Source organism: Ambystoma mexicanum, chromosome 13 (genome assembly GCF_040938575.1).
Source record: "Ambystoma mexicanum isolate Mex_15411 chromosome 13, UKY_AmexF1_1, whole genome shotgun sequence".
In the NCBI taxonomy this organism is placed as follows: Eukaryota; Metazoa; Chordata; class Amphibia; order Caudata; family Ambystomatidae; genus Ambystoma; species Ambystoma mexicanum.
Genome location: NC_090938.1, coordinates 821,743,445 through 821,766,385, shown reverse-complemented (window position 1 = coordinate 821,766,385; position 22,941 = coordinate 821,743,445). Strand labels below are relative to the sequence as shown.

The window sequence follows — 22,941 nt, the reverse complement described above, 5'->3', positions numbered from 1 at the left end:
GAAATACACATACCCCGCTCACCCAAGGCCTATCACATGTGAAACTCCACGCGTACCCCGTAATACACCTTCCCTGCTGCCTATCGCATGTGTAACTTCCCGCACACCCCCAAAATACATGCAGGCAAGCCATCCACCCTGGGCATGCCCCATAGGCAGCCCACACCACAGAGGGTACATTTTTCAACGCAATTTACCTGGTGCGAGCGGGGTACACGTATTCCGAGGGGTGCAAGAGTACATTTTCACACATTTTGGCTCCCGTGAGCGGGGTACGCATAGTATTTTCACGCGATTACAGTGCAGCGGCCCTGAAAGCTGGTCCAGGGTTAGCGCAGCCCTTTGCGCTGCATTGGGGATTTCAATGGCTTTTCCTTGATATGATATATGATATGATAAGGCATTTGTAACGCGCCTATACACAAGTGTTTCAAGGCGCGATGAGGCAGGGGGGGGGGGGGAACAAGGGGAGACAGACAACGATCTTACTAGGCCAGGTGTCATTCAGATCGCGCGTGCAAGGGTAGAGGGGAAGGGAAAAGTGCATGGGGGAAAGGGAGAGGGGAAAGTGCAGTACAGGGTTATAAGCATACAGCATACAGGATAAATAACAAGGGCCAGCTGGTGGCAAGTGCGAGGTAAGTGCAGACAAGTGCTGGGAAGGGGGGCTGTATGGATACAGACACAGTCCCGTAGTGCAGGGGTTGCCGTGGAGGCAGTGCAGGGGAGAGTGGCTGGGCCGAGAACGGTGAATGGCCCAGTTGCAGATTCAGTGCAGTTTCAGTAGTATTAGCAGGGGAGAGGGGGAGAGAAAGCGGAGGCAAAGAGGAAGGTTTTGAGGTGCTTCCGGAACCGGAGGTGGTTCTCCTCAAGTTTCAGGGAGGTAGGAAGGCTGTTCCAGAGGGAGGCCCCTGCAGTGGAAAGAGATCTGCCCCCAACTCGTTGTTTGGAGAAGCGGCTGACCCTGAGGGAGTTGGAGGCGGATGAGCGAAGAGCTCGAGAAGGAAGATATTTAGGAAGAGAGAGTTGAAGGTATTTTGGCCCAAGGCCCCAGACGGCACAAGGAGCGTTCATGGGGGGCGTAACTGGCGCTGCGGGATGTTCACTGCGCCAGCACTCAAAATGGCTTGGAAATTCCATGAATACGCGGTGCGCCAGAATGCTGTTTAGTGCACACGGCTGGCGCATGCTCCCTCTCTGCGCTGCTTGCGTGCGCTCCCTCTGCGCTGAAATCTATGAATTACCCCCTTATTCTTGACCGCCCGCCATAGCTACCCTGATTGGTCTGGCTTGTCCAGAAGGTTACCCTGTTCCAGGAAACTTGGTTGGCCTTCTGAACTCAGAAATCCTTCTAACAGTCAGTTATTAAATAAAGCTGTCCTTGTGTCCAAAACATCCTATTATGACCCTCACACTGAACAACAGCAAAAGGTGCAAGGAAATGTCTTTGCATGTTGGCCGAAGTGTTCAAAACCTAAAAGATGACCAACGAAAATGTTCACCAAGGTAAAGACCCTTGGATCCAAAGGTTGTTCCCCTTCCCCTGGATTTTTAGATCACCTGGAAACATGTCTCTAGCAAATAGTTAATTTGTGTCTTTACTGGACTCTCAAAGTTCTTGATTGAACAAAAGATCTGCAACAGTCTTTCTGTAGGATTCCTGATACTTTGTGTGAAGATTCCTGGCAGTGGTGTATAACATTTCAACTGCATGGTGTACTCGCCTGCCAGGACTTTTTTTGTGTGTTTCAAAATTCTTTAGTTATCACAGTGCCTTGATTATACCACATTTAGCATATACCGTTCATCTTTGCGGGCCGAGGCGGGGGCTCCTTGGCAACACCCTCTGTCTCCCACTGCTGTGATTCACATTTGATATTATGGGGGGTTACAGGGATTACAAAAGGTGCATAAACTCTGGATGAAGGCCTATTTTTTTTATTATTGAATGTATTGAATTTTATGTACAGTAAAACAACACATCAAATTCATCAAAATCAGAACTGAAATTAACACATTTAATCCCTACAAAATACCACCACCCCACAATTTACCAGAAAGTAACAAGAAGCAATCTATAGACAATATTATTACTCATACAGAAATCTACCCCACATTTGATCAAACAAATTAATTTTTTTATCTCTGCGAAGAACTATCTTCTCAAGTTTGGAAACCTGTCTTAAATCATCCACCCACTCAGAATATGTCGGTCTATTATCACATTTCCATTTTCTTAAAATTATTTTTTTAGCCCAGTTTGCAGCCCTGAAAAACCAACATATCTGTGGGTAGGTGAGTTCTTCTACCCTATCACCCTCACCCAAGATGACAGTAACATAGTCAATATCTTCCTGCAACATTAGAACCTCATTCACCCTCTCAGTGACTTCCCTCCAAAATGACCTCAGTTCATAACAATCCCAGATCATGTGTTCAAAAGAGCCAACTGCATGTTTGCACCTCCAACAAGCCTCTGAATCGACCATTCCTCTCGCATGAAGTCTTTGGGGAGTCCAAAAAGCCCTGTTCAGAATTATAATTTGACGGCTTTGCTCTCCCAGATTAATAGATGTCATAGCCACATTTTTACAAATATACCTCCATCTGTTCTCTGACATCTCTGAGCCAATTATCTCAGACCACTTTGTTTACAATCCTTTATTTGGCTCACGATGTTGGCCCAAATTTTTGTACACCTTTGATGCCATACCACCTCCTGCCTTATATTCAGGTTACCAAGTCTGCCATCCATTGCCATCCACTGTACCTTCATTTCGCAGTATTCTCCTCAATTTCCTGTATTCTCCCATAGTGCAGTCTCTGAGGTCTTTAACTCATGCAAGTCTCTTAAAACGGACCCATTTACCATCCTCAATCAAATCGCCCAGCCACATTACTCCACCCAGGAACCAGTTCAACCAAAATAGCGCCCTCCCATTCAACTTTATTCCTGGATTCAACCAAATTGGGATAAAATCATTATCACAGACCCTTCTTTTATTCTTCTTCTATAGCCCTAGGTGGCGATGAATGACTTGACTCCGCCAGCGTCCACACGTCATTTGAATTTTCTGTAAAAGGAACCAGATGTCTGGCTCCAAAAGCCAAGTGGTAATTCTCAAAATCCGGAACCCCTAAACCTCCACAGTCCCGGGGCAATTGCAATTTCCACAACTTAAGGCGCAGTTGTTTATTTTCCCAAATAAAGGACTGGATTAGACTTTTAATTTTCTTCAAAAAGCTCTTTTTTAATGTTCAAGGAGATCATACTAAGCACATAGTTCACACGTGGTGTTGTTTTCATTTTTATTACATGTACCCTTCCCCATAGACTTAACCTAAGCTCACTCCATCTTTTCAAATCAAACTCCAAGGATTGAATCTCACGAGTAAGGTTGACATACATTATTTTTGAGACATCACTAGTCAACCAAATTCCAAGATATCTCATCTTGATCGGACACCCATTGAATTCAAAGTTCCTCATTTTCAAAATGGAGCATGAACTAGATGCCGGTAGTGCTTCCAATTAAGACCAGTTGACCTTGCACCCAGATATTCTGTGAAATACATCAATCAGCTCAATCAGCACAGGAATGGAATTCTCAACATTCTGAACTACCAGCAACATATCATCTGCATACAGCCAAACCTTTTGACTGGCCTCTCCATAGTTAATACCTTCAATTCTCACATCTCTTATTCTCACATCCAGTAGTTCCATAGCAATTACAAACAGGATGGGTGATAATGGACAACCCTGTCTCGTGCCTCTTTCAAATTCAAAAATTTCTGAGCCCATGCCATTTGTTCGAACACTTGCAGTAGGGCGTGTGTACAGCAATCTTATCCATCTGATCATGTTTTTCCCAAATCCGAATCCCTCCAAGGCACTCAAAGGATATTTCCATTCAATACGATGGAATGCTTTTTCCGCTTCCAATGACGCCACCACATCATTATGACGTTCTCTACTTTCAAATAGGGTCAACAAAAGCCTCCTCATATTATCTTACGCATGTCTACCTTTCACAAAACCTTGATCTATAATATCCATCAGGGAAGTCTCAAGTCTCAAGGCCAATGCTTTCGCAAAAATGTTGTTGTCTATGTTCGGCAAGCTGATTGACCGATAACTGCACGTTTTAACAGGTGGTTTCCCATCTTTAAAAAAAAACAGAGAGCGATGCGTGCCTTGTTGAGACTGGAAGACATCGAACCCTTAGAGAAGCGCGAAACATTTCTAGCATAAGCTCAAAAACCTCATCCGGAAATATTTTATAAAGTTCCGCTGGTAGTCCACCCGGACCCGGACACTTCCCAGAATTCAAGGCACATGCAGCAGTCCTGAGATCCTCCACACTTAACTCTTTTTCCATGCACTCCAAAGATTCGGGTCTTATTTTCTTCAAATGACAGTCATCAATGAATTGACATATCTCACTCGCAGTTGAATTGACTTCTGAAGAATACAGGGTTTTGTGATATGTCCCAATGTTTCATTAATTTCCGTGGGATCAAAAGTCACAACCCCATCTAGTTTCTCTATTGCGTTAACAGTCCTTTTCATTATCCATGACACTCAAGCGATGAGCAAGAAGCCGATCACACTTTTCTCCCTTTTCATAGTATCTGCTCTTGGTTCTAAAAAGTAGCCACTCAGCCTTCTTTCTTCTGAATGGCTCGGCTTCCCCACTGGCTGTTGTTCTTCTTCTCAGTGTGGTTTTCCCCCTCGCACAGCCCTCCATGTCTTCCTCTGACACTCTCCATTTCTTTCCCCATCCCCCGGCCTTCTCCTGTCCACGTGTCTCTCTCAGTATGTGTTTCCTTCCTCTCGTGCTGTCCTTCTGACCCCTGAAATTGAATATTCTCATGGCACAGAATTGTTTTCTGGCTGCATGGGGTAAAGTAAGCCCTTTGGTTGGATTGATGCCCCCTCCTCGCCTCTGCACGCGGCTGCTGGGCAAGAGTATGACCTTGCAGCCATTCCTTCATCTTCTACAAGTCTTTAAAAAAGCAAAGCACAATAAAGCCTCCCGGGAAAGAGGAATCGTTCCGAAATTGTGACACTCCTGCACATTTGAATGGGACTTTAGACCCTGATGGTCCTTCACATGCGTTCTGCTTTCACTCTGCTTCGTACACCTGCGCGTGACAAACCTCTTGGGTTCCACTTTGTGTTTTGTTTTGGGCACACTTGATTCACGACTGACGCAAGCACCACACATAATGCAAACATTCCCTGTTAGTATGTAAGCCAATGGGTTGGTTTAAATGTCATGACCACTTTCTGTGTGACCCATTTCTGCTTCATAGCCAATCATATGCCTCACTGTGACATCACCTCTTAGCTGTGACTACTTTGTGCCTTCAGCTATGACTTGTGGCAGAATATATCCAACCCCACCACCACTCCTCTCCTTGATGTTTGCCTTCAATGTCCTGTACTGCGAGTTATGCTCCCTGCAGCCCTAGACTCTAATAATACTACCTCCCCGTGACCCTAGACTCTAATAATACTACCTCCCCGCAGCCCTAGACTCCAATAATACTACCTCCCTGCAGCCCTAGACTCTAATAATACTACCTCCCTGCAGCTCTAGACTCCAATAATACTACCTCCCTGCAGCTCTAGACTCTAATAATACTACCTCCCAGCAGCCCTAGACTCTAATAATACTACCTCCCCGCAGCCCTAGACTCTAATACTACCTCCCGCAGCCCTAGACTCTAATAATGCTACCTCCCCGCAGCCCTAGACTCTAATAATACTACCTCCCTGCAGTCCTAGACTCTAATACTACCTCCCTGCAGCTCTAGACTCCAATAATACTACCTCCCCGCAGCTCTAGACTCCAATAATACTACCTCCCCGCAGCCCTAGACTCTAATAATACTACCTCCCGCAGCCCTAGACTCTAATAATACTACCTCCCTGCAGCTCTAGACTCTAATAATACTACCTCCCCGCAGCCGTAGACTCTAATAATACTACCTCCCTGCAGCCCTAGACTCTAATAATACTACCTCCCGCAGGCCTAGACTCTAATAATACTACCTCCCCGCAGCTCTAGACTCCAATAATACTACCTCCCCGCAGCCCTAGACTCTAAATACTACCTCCCTGCAGCCCTAGACTCCAATAATACTACCTCCCTGCAGCCCTAGACTCCAATAATACTACCTCCCTGCAGCCCTAGACTCCAATAATACTACCTCCCCGCAGGCCTAGACTCTAATAATACTACCTCCCGCAGCTCTAGACTCTAATAATACTACCTCCCTGCAGCTCTAGACTCCAATAATACTACCTCCCCGCAGCCCTAGACTCTAAATACTACCTCCCTGCAGCCCTAGACTCCAATAATACTACCTCCCTGCAGCCCTAGACTCCGATAATACTACCTCCCTGCAGCCCTAGACTCCAATAATACTACCTCCCTGCAGCCCTAAACTCCAATAATACTACCTCCCTGCAGCCCTAGACTCCAATAATACTACCTCCCTGCAGCCCTAGACTCCAATAATACTACCTCCCTGCAGCCCTAGACTCCAATAATACTACCTCCCTGCAGCCCTAGACTCTAATAATACTACCTCCCCGCAGCTCTAGACTCCAATAATACTACCTCCCCGCAGCTCTTGACTCCAATAATACTACCTCCCCGCAGCCCTAGACTCTAAATACTACCTCCCTGCAGCCCTAGACTCCAATAATACTACCTCCCTGCAGCCCTAGACTCCAATAATACTACCTCCCCGCAGGCCTAGACTCTAATAATACTACCTCCCCGCAGCTCTAGACTCTAATAATGCTACCTCCCCGCAGCCCTAGACTCTAATAATACCTCCCTGCAGCTCTAGACTCTAATAATACTACCTCCCTGCAGCCCTAGACTCTAATAATACTACCTCCCGCAGCTCTAGACTCTAATAATGCTACCTCCCCGCAGCCCTAGACTCTAATAATACTACCTTCCTGCAGCCCTAGACTCCAATAATACTACCTCCCTGCAGCCCTAGACTCTAATAATACTACAGGCTGCATCACTTCCTCTTCTGCTTTGAATACTGTTAAGTCAGAATTCCTATTTTGGCCCAGATTTTGGGACCCCCTCAACCTCTTGCTTTTTACCCCTATTTTTCTAGTTTCTTCAGGTTTTTGGTATCCTGCAGTGCCCCCTTACATTACATCCCTTTGTACCCTATATAAGATGTATCGTATTGGGTCACCCCTAAGGTGCCCAGTAGCACAGGTGCCTCTCAGCACCGTACTTCGCGCCTAGATTGATGTTATAATTTGGCTTTAGGGATCAGTTGGTGGTGGCTGTGTTTTTTTTTTTTTGTTGTTTTTGTGGTGGTTTTTTTAAATTAATTTTTTTTAAAACCTAGCTCCCAGCCATTTTTGTTTTACAAGAGGCTCCTTTTGTCGGAGTGACCACCAGTTATGCTCCAAATGACAGCTCTGACCTCGTGGGTCTTTGTGAACCCATCATGACAGCCTCCATACTGGCCCTAACTGGTTTAGGCTAGTACAGGTCCCTGGACTGGCGCTCTCACTTCCTGTGAGAGTGGCTTTGGCTGAGTGGCAGTCCCAGTGACCAACCCGTATCTTGGGTTATCTGACCCATGGCTCCTTTTACTGATTGGCTGGCTCTCCTGTGGCTAAGCCCCTTTCACAGGAGTTTTTGGGTTCTGACTTGCCCCTAACTCTCTCTCTGCTTTGTGGCTGGAACTTGAAAGTGGCAGGTTTGCTGACCTGCTGAAGGAGGTTTCCCTCTGTTTTGGCAATGCTTTTTAAGTGCAGTGGCTTAGCCTTACTCGGTTTGGGTTTTCTTTGCTGCCATAAATCCAGTCTGGATTTCTTTGAGCATTCATGTCACTACCCACATCTGCTGGGTCGAGCCCTCCACTTTGGGCCAGTTTCCTTTGCCATTTTTGCCACTGCATCCGCTTGGCTGTGGGTTGATGCAGGCGTCCAGAGAGGTATTGTGAGTTCATCACTGCACTGGATCATCAGTTTGGGGCGTCCAAGGGTGCCACCAGCTGTTGTCTCTGTCCTGGGACCATTTGATGCCCAGTTGGTGCCTTTTGTTGTACACTCTGCTGCTAGGAGCTGTTTGTTCGGGTTAACTGTTGTCCTTGGTATCTACCTTGACAGATCTTTGACTCCTGGTTTGAAGGTAGAGATTTTGGAGGAGTTCTTGTTTCTTTCTTGGGTTGTTGGGAGCCTTGTTTGCTTAGGGTTAAAATCCTAGAAATGGGAATTCTGCAAACGGCTCCTGTGGAGAAGAGAAGTCTATTTACCTGGTGGTTTTGAGTCCCTGGAGTCAATTCTGCTAAAACTGCTGATGCGAGTACCTACCTCGGGGTGCTAGGTTGGGGGATTAGTCAAGATATTCTCCCCTCAGTGTTGCCCTTGTCTGTAATACTGATTCCTAGGAGGCGATCCCGAACCGCGATTCTCCAAAGATTTGCTGTAGGGGAGTGGGAGAGGGAGGGGGATTCAGGGGGTGGGGGTCCTCCTGTTCAGTCCATCTTCAGACCTTCTTGTGGCGGTTTATCTTCTGACCTCTGGAACTCTTCCTTTTTTGTCTCAGATGGCCCTCTCTGGGGTTGAGTGTTGCAGCCTCCACAACTGTGGGGTAGATCTGCACTTGCCTCCTTCAGTGCGGATGGGCCTTTAACCTTTGCCATTACATCCAACGGCACTGTGACCGTACACTGGCAATATCATGAAAGCGACTCTGGGGTACTCTCGGATTCCTTGATCGTTCACACAGATTGCTCTCTTCTGTCTCCACTTCAGCAATCTTTCATATGCAACGATTTGTTATCTGTATTGTTTGTGACTTTTGCAGACCGGGTATCCTCGATCTAGGCGCAGTTGTTGGACCACACAGTCCGCCCATTACAGGTCACGCAACCAATAACCGTAGGCTTTTTTGCCCACACAGGTTTTTCTGTGTCTGCCCCAGTGTTTTGATGCACATTCCCTTTGGTTTCTCCTTGCCACTCTCTTGATATAATGTGCTTTTTCTTACAGTTCACTCCGTGGTGCTCCCTTCCCTTCCCTTCACCACATTACTTTCACACTCTTCAATGATGTCCATTACTTGCTTTTCACTATTATTTCATATGATTCATTCTTTGTCACTCAGTATTTAGTATGTGTGTTTCACACATGCTTGCATTCCATTCATAGGCTTATCAAAGCTTTTCTATAGTTCGGTATTCAATAATTCTCAGTTCACATTCTTTTAATTCAGCTTGCTCATCTTGTTGAACACAACCCCTCATGTTGGGTTCACTGGTACATCCAACTTTGTTAATTCAGCAATTGTATTTGCCCTGTAATAGCCCCAGTACAAGTGTTCCCTTTGATACACTCACGGGTCCTTGGCGGCTCCTCCAGGCATCTTCGTTTCTCGCCCTCTGCTCTGCATAAATGTCCCTGTAGCGTTGCGAGCCGCGCTCGCACTGTGGAATTTTCTCGCCATGTTGCTTCGAACGCCACCAGTAGTTAGTAGCACTGGGTTCTCTTCTGTGTCCCACCTGAGGCTCCAGCAGCTGTGACCCTTGTACGACCTGCTCAGGCCTTGGCATCGCAGACTCTCCTGTGTTCGCCAGCGTCCAGGCCCCCAGGCAGGACCCTCCACAGCAGCCTCCTTCTTGACCGGATTTCTCTCCTCCTTAATTGCCGGCTCTGCCTTTTTTTGCACCTGCCACCACTTAAGGTTGCAGGTGTGAGTCCTTAGGTTGCTTTGCTTCACCATAGTTACTGGTGTTCTCTGGACATGCCTGATCCTCGCAACAGTCGTCAGGTCTCTTCCTCGTCTCAGTACCAGAGTCGTGAAATGTTTGTGTGTACTGCTCATAGTTGCCTCTTCCTCATCCCAGTACTAGAGTGGAAATTAAAGGAAGTGATTGGCAACAGCCCATAAGGGCAGGGGGAAGATGAGGTTGGTTATCCCAAGATAAAAAAGATACCATATCTTGCTCTCTGACATCCTCCTATTTGCCCTCCTTTCTAGTGTTACTATATGGAGGGCATGTTCTAAGGTCATCCTGGAAGGAAGGAAGGAAGGAAGGAAGGAAGGAAGGAAGGAAGGAAGGAAGGAAGGAAGGAAGGAAGGAAAGGTGGTTCATGGAAATGGGGCGGGGGGGGGGGGGGGGGGGGGAATACTGTGTCTCACCCAAGAAAACGCCTCTTCTCCCTCCCCTGCCTCCTTTCATCAACAGGTCTCTACCCAGGTGATCCTCGCTCAAAGGTCCACCGCCAGGGTCGGGATTCAAAAGCGATGGGCATTCCCTGGCCACCTGAGCAGAGGATATTGAGGAGAATGAAGTGAGGACGCCCTCCAGTTCCTCACAGTACTTACTTACGTTTTGGGTTGTATGGCATGCTGATTCTCCCCACCCTTTTTTATTTTTGTGTGGGTGCTGGCCCCTGGCAAAGGGCCCACATATAGACATTGTGGTTAGGAGAGTCCTTATATAGGCATTGCTGGCTTTATAAATGTACTTGGTATTTCTTTAATACTGTGTATTATCCCCTAAAGTACTTATTTGACCCGATTAGTTGTATGTATGACTCTTCAGTATCTCAGTGTGGTGTATTTCCTAGATTTGTGTGTGGACTAATTGTACCTCTGTGTCGACCGATTTGAGCCTTGTTGCGCTGCCAGCGCTATCCAGTTTCGAGATGTTTCGCCTCCCTTTCTTGTTGGGTGTTTTAGACTTTCCCAATTAGGATTAGTTGTTATCACACCCTCAAGGCAGGGAGGATAGCTCAGGGGAAACGTGTTTCTCTTGGAAGCAAGACATCGCATAGCAACACAGGTTCGAATCCGGGTCTCGTGCTTAGAAACTGGTCTCCGGTATTAAGCGCATTATAAAAGAACAATTTTATAACTGAGGGTGGTACAAAAACTAAATTAACAAATAACTTGTGGTTATGATCCATATAGCTGCACATGAATGGAACTTTCTGACTGCTACATTGCTTCCTGCTTTAAATACCCAATACCCATTCTTGAGACCGAACCAGGTATCCTAACTGCTGCCGGATCTCGTTTTACTTTTGAGTGAATTGTACTAAAAGCTGAGCCTGGTGTATTGGCTGCAAGTCATGTAAGGAAATGGACAACTGAGGGCATTTGCATTCGGCAGCGCCTTGCATTCCAGACTGAGCCCCTCCCCATTCTGCTAATTATCACACAGCGGAATTAGTGATGTTTATGCGTTCCTGTGTAGCCCCACCCATCCCTGAAAATACCAAAGGAATGAAATAACCATGCCATTTGAGCCCTCGCTCCCTGGAGGACTCGATCTGTATATTGCTCACCACCTTTGTTGTTCTTCCTCTTAATGTCAACCCCCTGTTGCCCTGGAAGGCATTGACTCCTGTCTTGTGTGTTCTCGTTCTTCCTCTTAATGTCAACCCCCTGTTGCCCTGGAAGGCATTGACTCCTGTCTTGTGTGTTCTTCTCGCAGAGTCTGAGCTGCAGATCGCCCTGGTGGCTCTCTTCTCTGAGATGCTCTATCGCTTCCCCAATCTTGTGGTGGCTCAAGTGACCAGGGAGAGCGTCCAGCAGGCGATCGCCAACGGGATTACTGCTGAGCAGGTAAGGAGGGTAGCGACGTTCAGGAGGCCTTCGCTAACAGGATTACTGCTGAACAGGTAAGGAAGGTAGCGACATACAGGAGGCCTTCGCCAACGGGATTACTGCTCAGCAGGTAAGGAGGGTAGCGACTTTCTGGAGGCTTTCGCTAAAGGGATTACTGCTGAGCAGGAAACAGAGTTGCAATCTCACCAGACCATAAGTAACAGGATTAGGTAAGCACATGCAAGGAGGGTGGAGAAGAGTTATAGTCACTGGGAAAAATTGAGATGTGGTGAAATAACTGATAACTGAATGAGAGCTACAGGAAAGGAAAAAAGAATTTGTGAGGGAAGATTAAGAGAGAGATGATTTGGGAAACGGAAGAACACGAAAGGCTATGAAAGAAGTCATAGGGGGATTGGATGTTGGGTAAGTTACTGGAGGTGATGTAGTGTTGTTTGACACAGGGATATGGGACATGCTATATAGCCATGGAGGCTGTTGGTATATTTGGTAATTCAGAAGGTAGGTAACAAAGCTGCCCCATAAGGAGTGTAATGATGAGGAAAGAGGTTTATAATAACCAACTATCCTTCTAAAACCTTTTTTCCCCCCCTCCACCCTTAGATAATACACTTTCTCAGGACTCGGGCCCACCCTGGGATGCTGAAACAGGTAAGGCACTGCACAACCTTCAGAATGCATGTCATTTCACCCACCAGAACTGCACATCCCTGGGGTGATGGCAGCCTTTAACAGAACATTGGATAGTGATGCTCACTATCCAACAATGCACAACTCTGTGATGCAGTCATTTTACCCTCCCCTGAAGCTCCTCTCTGGGGATAAGGTGCTTCTCACCATTCAGCATTACTACCTCCAGCCCTGAGTCATTTAGGTGCTGGGCAAGTGAAAGAACCAAGCAAGTGAGCAGCTGCCTAGGGTGCTGTTCCGCAGGGGGTGCCAAGCAGCAGGCTCTTCCATCTGTTATGATGAATTACAAAAGAGATGTAAACCAATCAGAGCTTACGTCGCTACTTGATGCATCCGAGGGGTGCACTGCTGTAAACACCAGGACGAATGTCTAAGACTCACTAACTGGGCAGTGAAAGCAGGGCTGGTGCCCATTGAGACCTGATTTTGGGCCGTGCACCACCTGGTCAGGGACTGAGCGGGAAGAGGGCTTGATATCAAGACACTCATCCCAGGCTGATCATTCATGGTAGATCCCTCCTGGACTCCAGTAGGCACAGCATGCGCCAGCCGAAGCAGACACGCCATAGGTGAGAGCCGGATGAAGATTGGGTGGGGGTAGGTGTCTTCTGAAGGTCAGAAGCAAGGAACTGAGGGGCCAATTCCATAGAATCCCAGAATAAGTCAAAGTGGCGGTGTGCTCACAGCATATTTACTCATTAACCTGCACCTTTAAACCTGCTGCATGAATAAATAGACTTTAATTTGGGCATACCTGCTACTTCCAAACGTGATACTTTGTATCTGAATGAATTCATAGCTGCAAACATTCTTTAGCATTTCTTGGAAACGTAACCAAAAAAGCTTCCCAATTGGTTAGGAAATTTTTTGAGCTCCCTTTCAAGGCCGTGCTGAACCATGCTGGTCAGGGCTTACTGGTGCACGCCTCCTTGGTGCACGCTTCCTTGGTGCAGGCTATAAAGCCAAAATAAACCAACTGGCTGAGAATATGCGCACGTTTCGGGTAAATGCAAATCTCTAAACTCGTCTTTTGTTAACATATTGGTGCAACACAGTTACAGTGAAAGGCATTAAAGTAATTATTGCAGAGTAATACAATTTTAATTATGAAATTGAGGTCTGTTAAATAGAGGACCAGAGCAACTAATAGGTCACTTGGGGTGACACTGAATATGGGGGACGCATGGAATTTGCCTGCAGTGAACTTGCACCCCAAACGCCACCTACGCTGCCTTGTGGTCTTAGGGTTTTTCCAACCCCTCCCCCAACCCCCTTATTTCCATCACCCTCCTATACTCTGATACTAGCTAGTGGACATACTGGGCAGACGTGGGAGGGGAGACTTCCTGTTTTGGCAAGAGCCATGGCCCCTTTTAGCGAGTGAGCATGAGGGAGAGAGCCACACTACAGCATCTTAGGGAAGGACTTGCATGTGAGGATGCATTGCAGCTTGTAGAGTTAACCAGGACATGCTTGTGAGGATGCATTGTAGCTTGTAGGCGTGGGCAAGACATGCATGTGAGGATGCATTGTAGCTTGTAGGCTTGGGCAGGACATGCATGTGAGGATGCATAGCGTGTAGGCTTGGGCAGGACATGCATGTGAGGATGCATTGCGTGTAGGCTTGGGCAGGACATGCATTGCAGCTTGTTGACTTTGGCAGGACATGCATGTGAGGATGCATAGCGTGTAGGCTTGGGCAGGACATGCATGTGAGGATGCATAGCAGTGTGTAGGCGTGGACAGGACATGCATATGAGGATGCATAGCGTGTAGGCTTGGGCAGGAAATGCATGTGAGGATGCATTGCAGCTTGTAGGCATGGGCAGGACATGCATGTGAGGATGCATAGCGTGTAGGCTTGGGCAGGACATGCATGTGAGGATGTATAGCGTGTAGGCTTGGGCAGGACATGCATATGAGGATCCATTGCAGCTTGTAGGCATGGGCAGGACATGCATGCATCACATTGCAGCTTGTAGAGTTAACCAGGACATGCTTGTGAGGATGCATAGCGTGTAGGCTTGGGCAGGACATGCATGTGAGGATGCATAGCGTGTAGGCTTGGGCAGGACATGCATGTGAGGATGCATTGCAGCTTGTGGGCTTGGACAGGACATGCATGTGAGGATGCATAGCGTGTAGGCTTGGGCAGGACATGCATGTGAGGATGTGAGGATGCATTGCAGCTTGTGGGCTTGGACAGGACATGCATGTGAGGATGCATAGCGTGTAGGCTTGGGCAGGACATGCATGTGAGGATGCATTGCAGCGTGTAGGCTTGGGCAGGACATGCATGTGAGGATGCATAGCGTGTAGGCTTGGACAGGACATGCATGTGAGGATGCATTGTAGCTTGTAGGCTTGGGCAGGATATGCATGTGAGGATGCATAGCGTGTAGGCTTGGGCAGGACATGCATGTGAGGATGCATTGCAGCTTGTAGGCTTGGGCAGGACATGCATGTGAGGATGCATTGTAGCTTGTAGGCTTGGGCAGGATATGCATGTGAGGGTGCATAGCGTGTAGGCTTGGGCAGGACATGCATGTGAGGATGCATTGCAGCGTGTAGGCTTGGGCAGGACATGCATGTGAGGATGCATAGTGTGTAGGCTTGGACAGGACATGCATGTGAGGATGCATTGTAGCTTGTAGGCTTGGGCAGGATATGCATGTGAGGATGCATAGCGTGTAGGCTTGGGCAGGACATGCATGTGAGGATGCATAGCGTGTAGGCTTGGACAGGACATGCATGTGAGGGTGCATTGTAGCTTGTCGGCTTGGGCAGGATATGCATGTGAGGATGCATAGCGTGTAGGCTTGGGCAGGACATGCATGTGAGGATGCATTGCAGCTTGTAGGCGTGGGCAGGACATGCATGTGAGGATGCATAGCAGTGTGTTGGCTTGGGCAGGAAATGCTTGTAAGGATGCATAGCGTGTAGGCTTGGGCAGGATATGCATGTGAGGATGCATAGCAGCGTGTAGGCTTGGGCAGGACATGCATGTGAGGATGCATAGTGTGTAGGCTTGGACAGGACATGCATGTGAGGATGCATTGTAGCTTGTAGGCCTGGGCAGGATATGCATGTGAGGATGCATAGCGTGTAGGCTTGGGCAGGACATGCATGTGAGGATGCATAGCGTGTAGGCTTGGACAGGACATGCATGTGAGGGTGCATTGTAGCTTGTCGGCTTGGGCAGGATATGCATGTGAGGATGCATAGCGTGTAGGCTTGGGCAGGACATGCATGTGAGGATGCATTGCAGCTTGTAGGCGTGGGCAGGACATGCATGTGAGGATGCATAGCAGTGTGGTGGCTTGGGCAGGAAATGCTTGTAAGGATGCATCGCAGCTTGTAGGTGTGGGCAGGACATGCTTGTGAGGATGCATTGCAGCTTGTACGCTTGGGCAGGACATGCTTGTGAGGATGCATTGCAGCTTGTAGGCTTGGGCAGGATATGCATGTGAGGATGCATAGCAGCGTGTAGGCTTGGGCAGGACATGCATATGAGGATGCATTGCAACTTGTAGGCTTTGGCAGGACATGCATTTGAGCAATGCATTGCAGCTTGTAGGCTTTGGCAGGATATGTATTTGAGCAATGCATTGCAGCTTGTAGGCTTTGGCAGGACATGCATGTGAGGATGCATTGCAGCTTGTAGGCATGGGCAGGACATGCATTGCATCTTGTAGGCTTGAGCAGAACATGCACGTGCGTATGCATTGCAGCTTGTAGGCGTGGGCAGGACATGCATGTGAGGATGCATTGCAGCTTGTAGGCGTGGGCAGGACATGCATATGAGGATGCATAGCAGTGTGTAGGCTTGGGCAGGAAATGCTTGTAGGGATGCATTACAGCTTGTAGGTGTGGGCAGGACATGCTTGTGAGGATACATAGCGTGTAGGCTTGGGTAGGACATGCATGTGAGGATGCATAGCAGCGTGTAGGCTTGGGCAGGACATGCATATGAGGATCCATTGCAGCTTGTAGGCATGGGCAGGACATGCATTGCATCTTGTAGGCTTGAGCAGAACATGCACGTGCGTATGCATTGCAGCTTGTAGGCTTTGGCAGGAAATGCATTTGAGCAATGCATTGCAGCTTGTAGGCTGGGGAGCCCAGGAGACTCAAAGTGGAAGCCACAACAATCATAAATACAAGGCAGTTGTATTTATAAGTGCTGTGGTTTTCTAACCACGGCAATCATAAATGCAACGTATTTATAAAAGCACTTCTCTGTTGTCCGGCACTAATGAAGCAAAAGCTGCTGTAATAAAAGCTACCAGCAGGTGGCTTTTGCTTCATTATTTTATTGCCGGGAGGGCAGAGATTAACACAAGCACAGGAGGCTCATCCATTTCACAAAATGGGTGCCTCCTAGTGCTTAAAATTAAAGGGGTTTAAACATTTGTTCAAAATTTACATAGGAACTTTCTTTAAAAAGATGTTTAATATAGGTGTTTTATTTTTGCCCATCTTTTAAGACCCAATCAAATTTTTGAGCACACTATTCCTTTAAGCGCGTTCTAAGTTACCTATCCTATCATCCTTGCCTGATTTGGAAGCATTCTAATCTCTGCTGCACTAATTACCTCTCTCTTCCCAGACCCAGGTGCTGCCACCCACAATCACCGACCAGATCCGGCTCTGGGAGCTGGAGAGGGACCGCCTTCGCTTCTCTGAGGGTAAGTGTGAATCTGGAGGGCCATTAACCCGGGGGCAGGAGAACACGTGCCTTGGCTGCTGGAAAATGTAGTTTGAGCACCATCTGCTCCAGCCATTTTTGTCCTTTTTTTGCCTCTATCGTTTCCTCATCCCTTGGTTTCCATTCTCAGACTCTATCCCTTCATTCTGTTTCTCTTAGCGCATGCGCCCCTTCTATGCTTCTTATATAACCCCCCCCTCTATTGTGTGCATCTCTTAAAATAAAAGCACTCTCTGCTGTCCCAAAGGAAACTGCAATGCTTTATTGAGACAGAGGTTTTGTTCAGAACATCCTCTCCACACTCTGTGTTGATTGAACCCTTGCTTTGGACAAGGGTAAGGGCACTTAAATCATTCACCCTCTGGATTTGCACCTAAAGTAGCAGGTGTCCAAACGCTTGTTGCTGTAGCTAGTCGGCAGTGGTCTGTGGCAGGCAGAGGCTTATTTGTGTGTTTGTACTGCATGAAACGTTCCTGTCCTCACTCTCTATTGTTCCCCCAATCCAGGTGTCCTGTACAACCAGTTCCTGTCCCAAGTGGACTTCGAACTCCTGCGCAACTATGCCCGGGACCTGGGGGTGCTGGTCTTCGAGAACCCAGCCCGGCGGGTAATGGTGGTGACCCCTGGAGGCCACTCGGACGTCAAGCGTTTCTGGAAAAGGCAGAAGCAAAGCTCCTGAAGCTCCTCCTGTGAGCAAAGAAGGATGGAGCACAGAAAACCGAAATGCCTCATCCACAGAGGAGGGAGCATCGCAGAAATCTGATATCCACAAAGGCATGCCTCCTTCCCTACACAGACATAGCCACGCTCACGGCTTGGGAGTATCTTTACTGGGATGCCTGCTGTTGTATGTTTGTTAGCAATGGCTACAGAGCAGGAGCAAAGAAGAGCTGTTGACCTCTGCTCCATGGGACGGCTCCACACTTCTGCAGAGACAGTAGGTCTGCCATAAGCTGGAGCACGGGATTATCCTCCTGGAAACAGAGGCCTGTCATTTGTAACCTCTGTGTCTGGAGCAGGTGGGAGCATTTGAACTCTGCTGCATGGGGTGACCTGCGAGATGTGACACAGTGGGTAGGCGGAGCTTCATGACTCTCTTCAAGTAACTTAACTCCACAGTGGAGTGGTGGCAGAAGACCTGTGCCAGGGGCAGGAATCATGCCGGAGTGGAGTAGTGGCAGAAGACATGTGCCAGGACCAATAATTGATGCTGGACTGAGACTGATTTTAAAAAAAGAGCCAGAGGTTGCCTTGGTACACTGGGTGCATTCACCCTTCCTACTTGCATTGCAGAAACTGGTGATTTCGCCTAGTTTTATTGCCACAGTTGTTGCTTGTATCAAACACATATACATTGACTTTTCACTGTTTAAGACTTGACTGACCTTCTTGGCTGAAGATGATCGGCCCTGAAGCTGCTGCTTGTGATGTAACACTCAACAAAATGTTCTAATAAATGCAAATATATGGACTGTGGCCATGGGCTGAACCACCTATTCTGATGACATAGTAGAGTGTCAAGCCCACTGTCACAGCTGAGCCAGTAACAGGGTGTACAGCTAGATCATGAAAACAAGGGCTTCAGAAACACTGGGCCAGGACTAGTGGTGCAACACTAAGGCTAACAGAATAGTGGGCCAGTGCTCAGGCATGTGGACTGTGGCCCGGTGAAGCAGCTCAACTGATTGTATGGTGTGGCAGTGGAAGGACCACACTGAAGCTACCCACAGAAGAGTGACAGTCCTGCATGTGATGAAAGCCTGGCACCCTCAAATGTGAGAGGTTCTCAAGATTAGATCGCAATTCCAAAAGCGGCCTATTAATTTGCATAATCTACCCACTGTGTGAAGTCGACAACCCTAGGCCAAATATATATTTATTTTAGTGAGTATGGCCATTGATGCTAAACTTACAAGTGGTTCAAGGCTAAAGACGTGGAATGGAGTCCATAGTGCAAATAAGTATGTTATGTGGCATCTGCGCAGTGCCCCACTGCCATGGCTTCAAAGCCATCCGGCAGCTTGGAAGACCAGTCTCCGCAGACAGGAGAGAAGGACACCCCACAACCCCATGAATGTGAGAACCATTGGCAGAGATGATTTGCACTGTTGTGCTATGCCGACCAGGTCCGTGTGAGGGATTCTGTGCGATCTGCGATGGCAGTGAACATGCAGGTGCTGACCTGTGCTGAATCTGACCTGAGACATAGCCAACCAACATTGAGCAATTGCACCAAAATGTGGACAATCTAACCCCAGAGCAACTGACCACAGTTGAGGGCTCAGCAATAATTTGAACAAGTAACGTTTATCAAATGCGCACGTAAAAGGCAAAGCACTTGCATGCACATTTGGCAGATCCAATCCTGTGCACAAAATGCAGGAAACATGACTTCTCAGACTGTGCTGCCATATGTGAGAAACCCGAGGGTATTCTACCCAGCAGACCTCAAGAATCCCTTATTCAGGTGGCCAAGAAAGGGGTGACCCTCTTATCCCAACCCTAAAGCCAGATGAGCGGGGAAAGATCACCTGGGTAGGGGAGCACGGGGTTCTGCTCAGGAGAATGCCCAAAGGGAGAGGCAGTATGTTACCGGGGAAGAAGAGGAAGGTGAGATCCCTGAGACCTTTGTTGGCTGTGCCACATATGCCCCCCTTCACCCTATTAAATATCTTACCCAAACACACCAACCCCTCTGTATATAACCAATTCCTTGGGATCTCAAACCCTGTCACATTCAGAAACCGTCTCTCTCAAAATCCTGATCATCCTGTTTTCTACCCGGCTACTCCCAATCATTCTTCCCCACGTCCCTCTGCTAATTCATTCCTGAACATCCACCCTACCTTGATAAAAAACTGCGGTTCCCACAATACTCTCAGGTCATTTCACAATCCCAGCTATTCCCGTTTGCCCCACAAACCCATCTACTCTTTTCTAAACCCACCCTGCCGAGATCGCCAAAACACCCTCTAAAACAAGGGTTGTAATTCCATATAGCACTGTTTCCCAATCCTATCCCGTAGGACAATCTGACACTCCAACCCCTCTGCTTTCCTTCACCCCATGAAAGACAACAGACTTGTAATAAAACTGTTGACCTGACATGTCTCGACACAGGGGTCAGGCAGAGACGGGCAATTCACCAGAATCACACGCACCTGACGGCCCTTTTCTTTTCCCCACAGGGTTAAAAGGTGGAGCACGACCGCACACTACGAGCAAGGCAGACGGCACGATGTAAGAGCTAACTCGGTACAGCACTTCAAGAGGAGGAGAAAGACGACACAGACCAAGAGGGTGACAAGGAGAGAGTCGACATTGCCCTTTTAAGGCCCGAAAAACCTCTGCAGTGGGAATGAAAGTCTGGGAACAATAGCTAGCATGTATTGCACCAGATGTCAGCACACAAGACCCTCCTCGGCTGATTGCCAAGCTGGGCAGAGACTCCTGTCTCTGTGGTACCAACCTTGACTCCATAAAGAAAGCAAGCAAAGCAGTTCATTACAGCCAGTGAGTCGAGGGGAGTATTGATAAGAAACCGAACTGTTAAATGAAAAGTAGCCAATGGCTTAATTGAACTTTGAAAAGCTAAAGCGGGAGGGAGGGGGCAGGTACAGAGGAGTCCGGCACCAGATGGGTGCTCACGCAGGAAACTCTCAGTGATTACCTAACGGTAAAAAGGACCTTAACCAGAAGGCCTTGGGAAGAGGCGAAGAATGTTCAAAGTGGTCATACAGGGGTCTGGCAAAATCCTTTATACCGTCGAAAAGTCTTTGACCGACAGAACTGTGAAAGCAAAGGGAAGTGCATCCTGCATGTTGAAAATTAGCACATGAACTGTGTTTCGTGGAAATTAGCAAGGGTGAACCCGGACAAAGAATGCTAATGAAAAGGGCTGGGGTCTAAAAATTCCATGAGGAATTGTTGGTAAAGGCTGACCAGAGTGAGCCTGGCAGAGGGAAGCCGACAATCCAAAATAATGTGTGAAACATAGTGAACCCGACAAAAGGGGTGTACATGAACAGTGTGTTACAAAAGTGGAAGAAAATGAACCTGGCATAGGGAAGGTCACAACCAGGGGCAAAAGCCGAAAACCTGTTTAAAAGACATTAAGATTTGTGAAAAGGTGAGCATTGCAAGGCAAGGGCAAGGGAAGTGTCCCCCTTGTTTTATGGGGTCCCAGCCCGGCAGAGGGAGATCCATGGGTCACCCAAAGTTCACTGAGAAAGGAACTGTCTTGTTAATTTGTTGAATACGACTTATGAAAGGTGTGTGTCCAGAAGAGGGGGGCACAGGGGTGAAGTCATCACCCAAAGTGTTCGTAGAACAGAACTTGCATTTGTTTGTTGGATACATCAGGCCTCGAAGACAATAGACTTTTTATTGAAAAGAGACTTGCCCTCAAAGAACCAGACAGCTGATGCGGAACTGTCGGATCATGCTGGGAAAGCTAGTGTGTGCTGGGCTCAGGAAACCCACCTTGTACTGTCCTGAAAACGTGGTGAAGGAAGAACCCTGACAATCACATCCTGACTTATTATTTGCGAACGCTTTTTTCTTTATTGAAACCCTATCCCACACTCTTTCTGTAATTAGTTGTAAGGAATTGGCAATAGTTTCTTTTTAGTATAGGCCCTTTTATTTGACACAACGCCACTAGGACTGCCTTATTTTTCATTTGATGGTAAACGCTTGCTTCCATCTTAGGTTTAGGTTTAGATTAGGTTATTTCCCACCCTGCATTCATTGTTCAGTAAACACCCTTGAACTGTGGTCACTTGTCTGTCTTTACTGTTGCCACCATGAGTTCCTTACACATACCACATGCCAACCTACAGACCGCGGTTTGGTCATTCTAGAGTGAGAAGTACAAGACTCGTCCAAACATGCACAACAAATGGCACAATGCATTGCTGGAGAAGGACACTACATGTAATTGAGTGTCTACTCTTCCCCAGTCCCGCCTAGCAAAGAGCACAGTTAATTTTCCTTTGCACTAGTAACACTATGGCTTAACTTTTCCCTTTCCATTATTTGTGGTCTGCAAGCAAGACTTAAATGGTCAGCTGGTGCAATAGATTGGAAGGTTAGGAAAGGCACTCGATTGGATCATAGCAACATTTGCTTTACCTTAAAAGTAGTAAAGGAAGGTGTGGTTGGGGCCTGTAAACACCAGGATGTATTGCTACGGGGTTTCAACATGTTGAGATATATATATATATTACTGAATGTAAAATGGTTGCGTGTATCCACGTGTTGCACCTGAAGGGCAGTCTAACACGCGAATTTTCCCTTAATCATGATGATCACACATTGTGAGTCAGGTGAATTTACTTATTGTGAATTCTGAAAGCCAATTCTTTTGGATTGCCTTTTTTGCCATATAATACCTGCTCTCCAAGTGAAATATCAAATCCTTTTATTCAATTTCTATGGGGGAGCAGATTCTCTTAAAAAAAGGGTTCCTGGTAAATGCCAGAGCAATTTAAAGCATAGACCGATGGTGTGTGTTATTGAACACAATTATAAAAAAAAAAAAGGGTGAATGGACCGAGGCAGTTCAGTGAATTCTCCTATATACTACGACAAGGAGTATTTAGTCGTTTTTTAGACTCCAGTCCTAGTATAGTGAAAACATCATGGTCCTCTTTGTTTTTGGCAGGATCAAGCTGTGGTCTGGTGTGGAATTTTTTGTTTCAATATATTTCTGCCAGGACACCGAGTTGAAAAAAAGCCGACCGGTTTCAGTGGTAATGGGTCATTGGACACTTTCCACTCTCTGCCCCCAATATCTCCACTGCTCCTTCTCTCTGATCATTCCATTGTCTTTGCCTCAATGTCCACTCTTACTTCCACCCCACTCTCTCCATCTACCACGTCCATTACCAAGCCCAAGTTTCCCTCCTA

General features: G+C 47.3%; 1 protein-coding gene across 3 annotated transcripts in view; it reads left to right on the top strand.

Moving 5' to 3' along the window:
• The window catches only part of GTF2H4 (general transcription factor IIH subunit 4), a 70,864-nt gene extending 52,357 nt beyond the window's left edge, over positions 1–18,507 (top strand). For all 3 annotated transcript variants that reach the window (XM_069635311.1, XM_069635310.1, XM_069635312.1), the window contains exons 11-14: positions 11,500–11,630; positions 12,237–12,284; positions 16,933–17,011; positions 17,538–18,507. In XM_069635311.1, coding sequence (XP_069491412.1) covers positions 11,500–11,630; positions 12,237–12,284; positions 16,933–17,011; positions 17,538–17,710 — 431 coding nt within the window. In that variant the 3' untranslated portion in view covers positions 17,711–18,507. The remainder of the gene's footprint in view (positions 1–11,499; positions 11,631–12,236; positions 12,285–16,932; positions 17,012–17,537) is intronic.
• Positions 18,508–22,941: the final 4,434 nt, after the last annotated feature.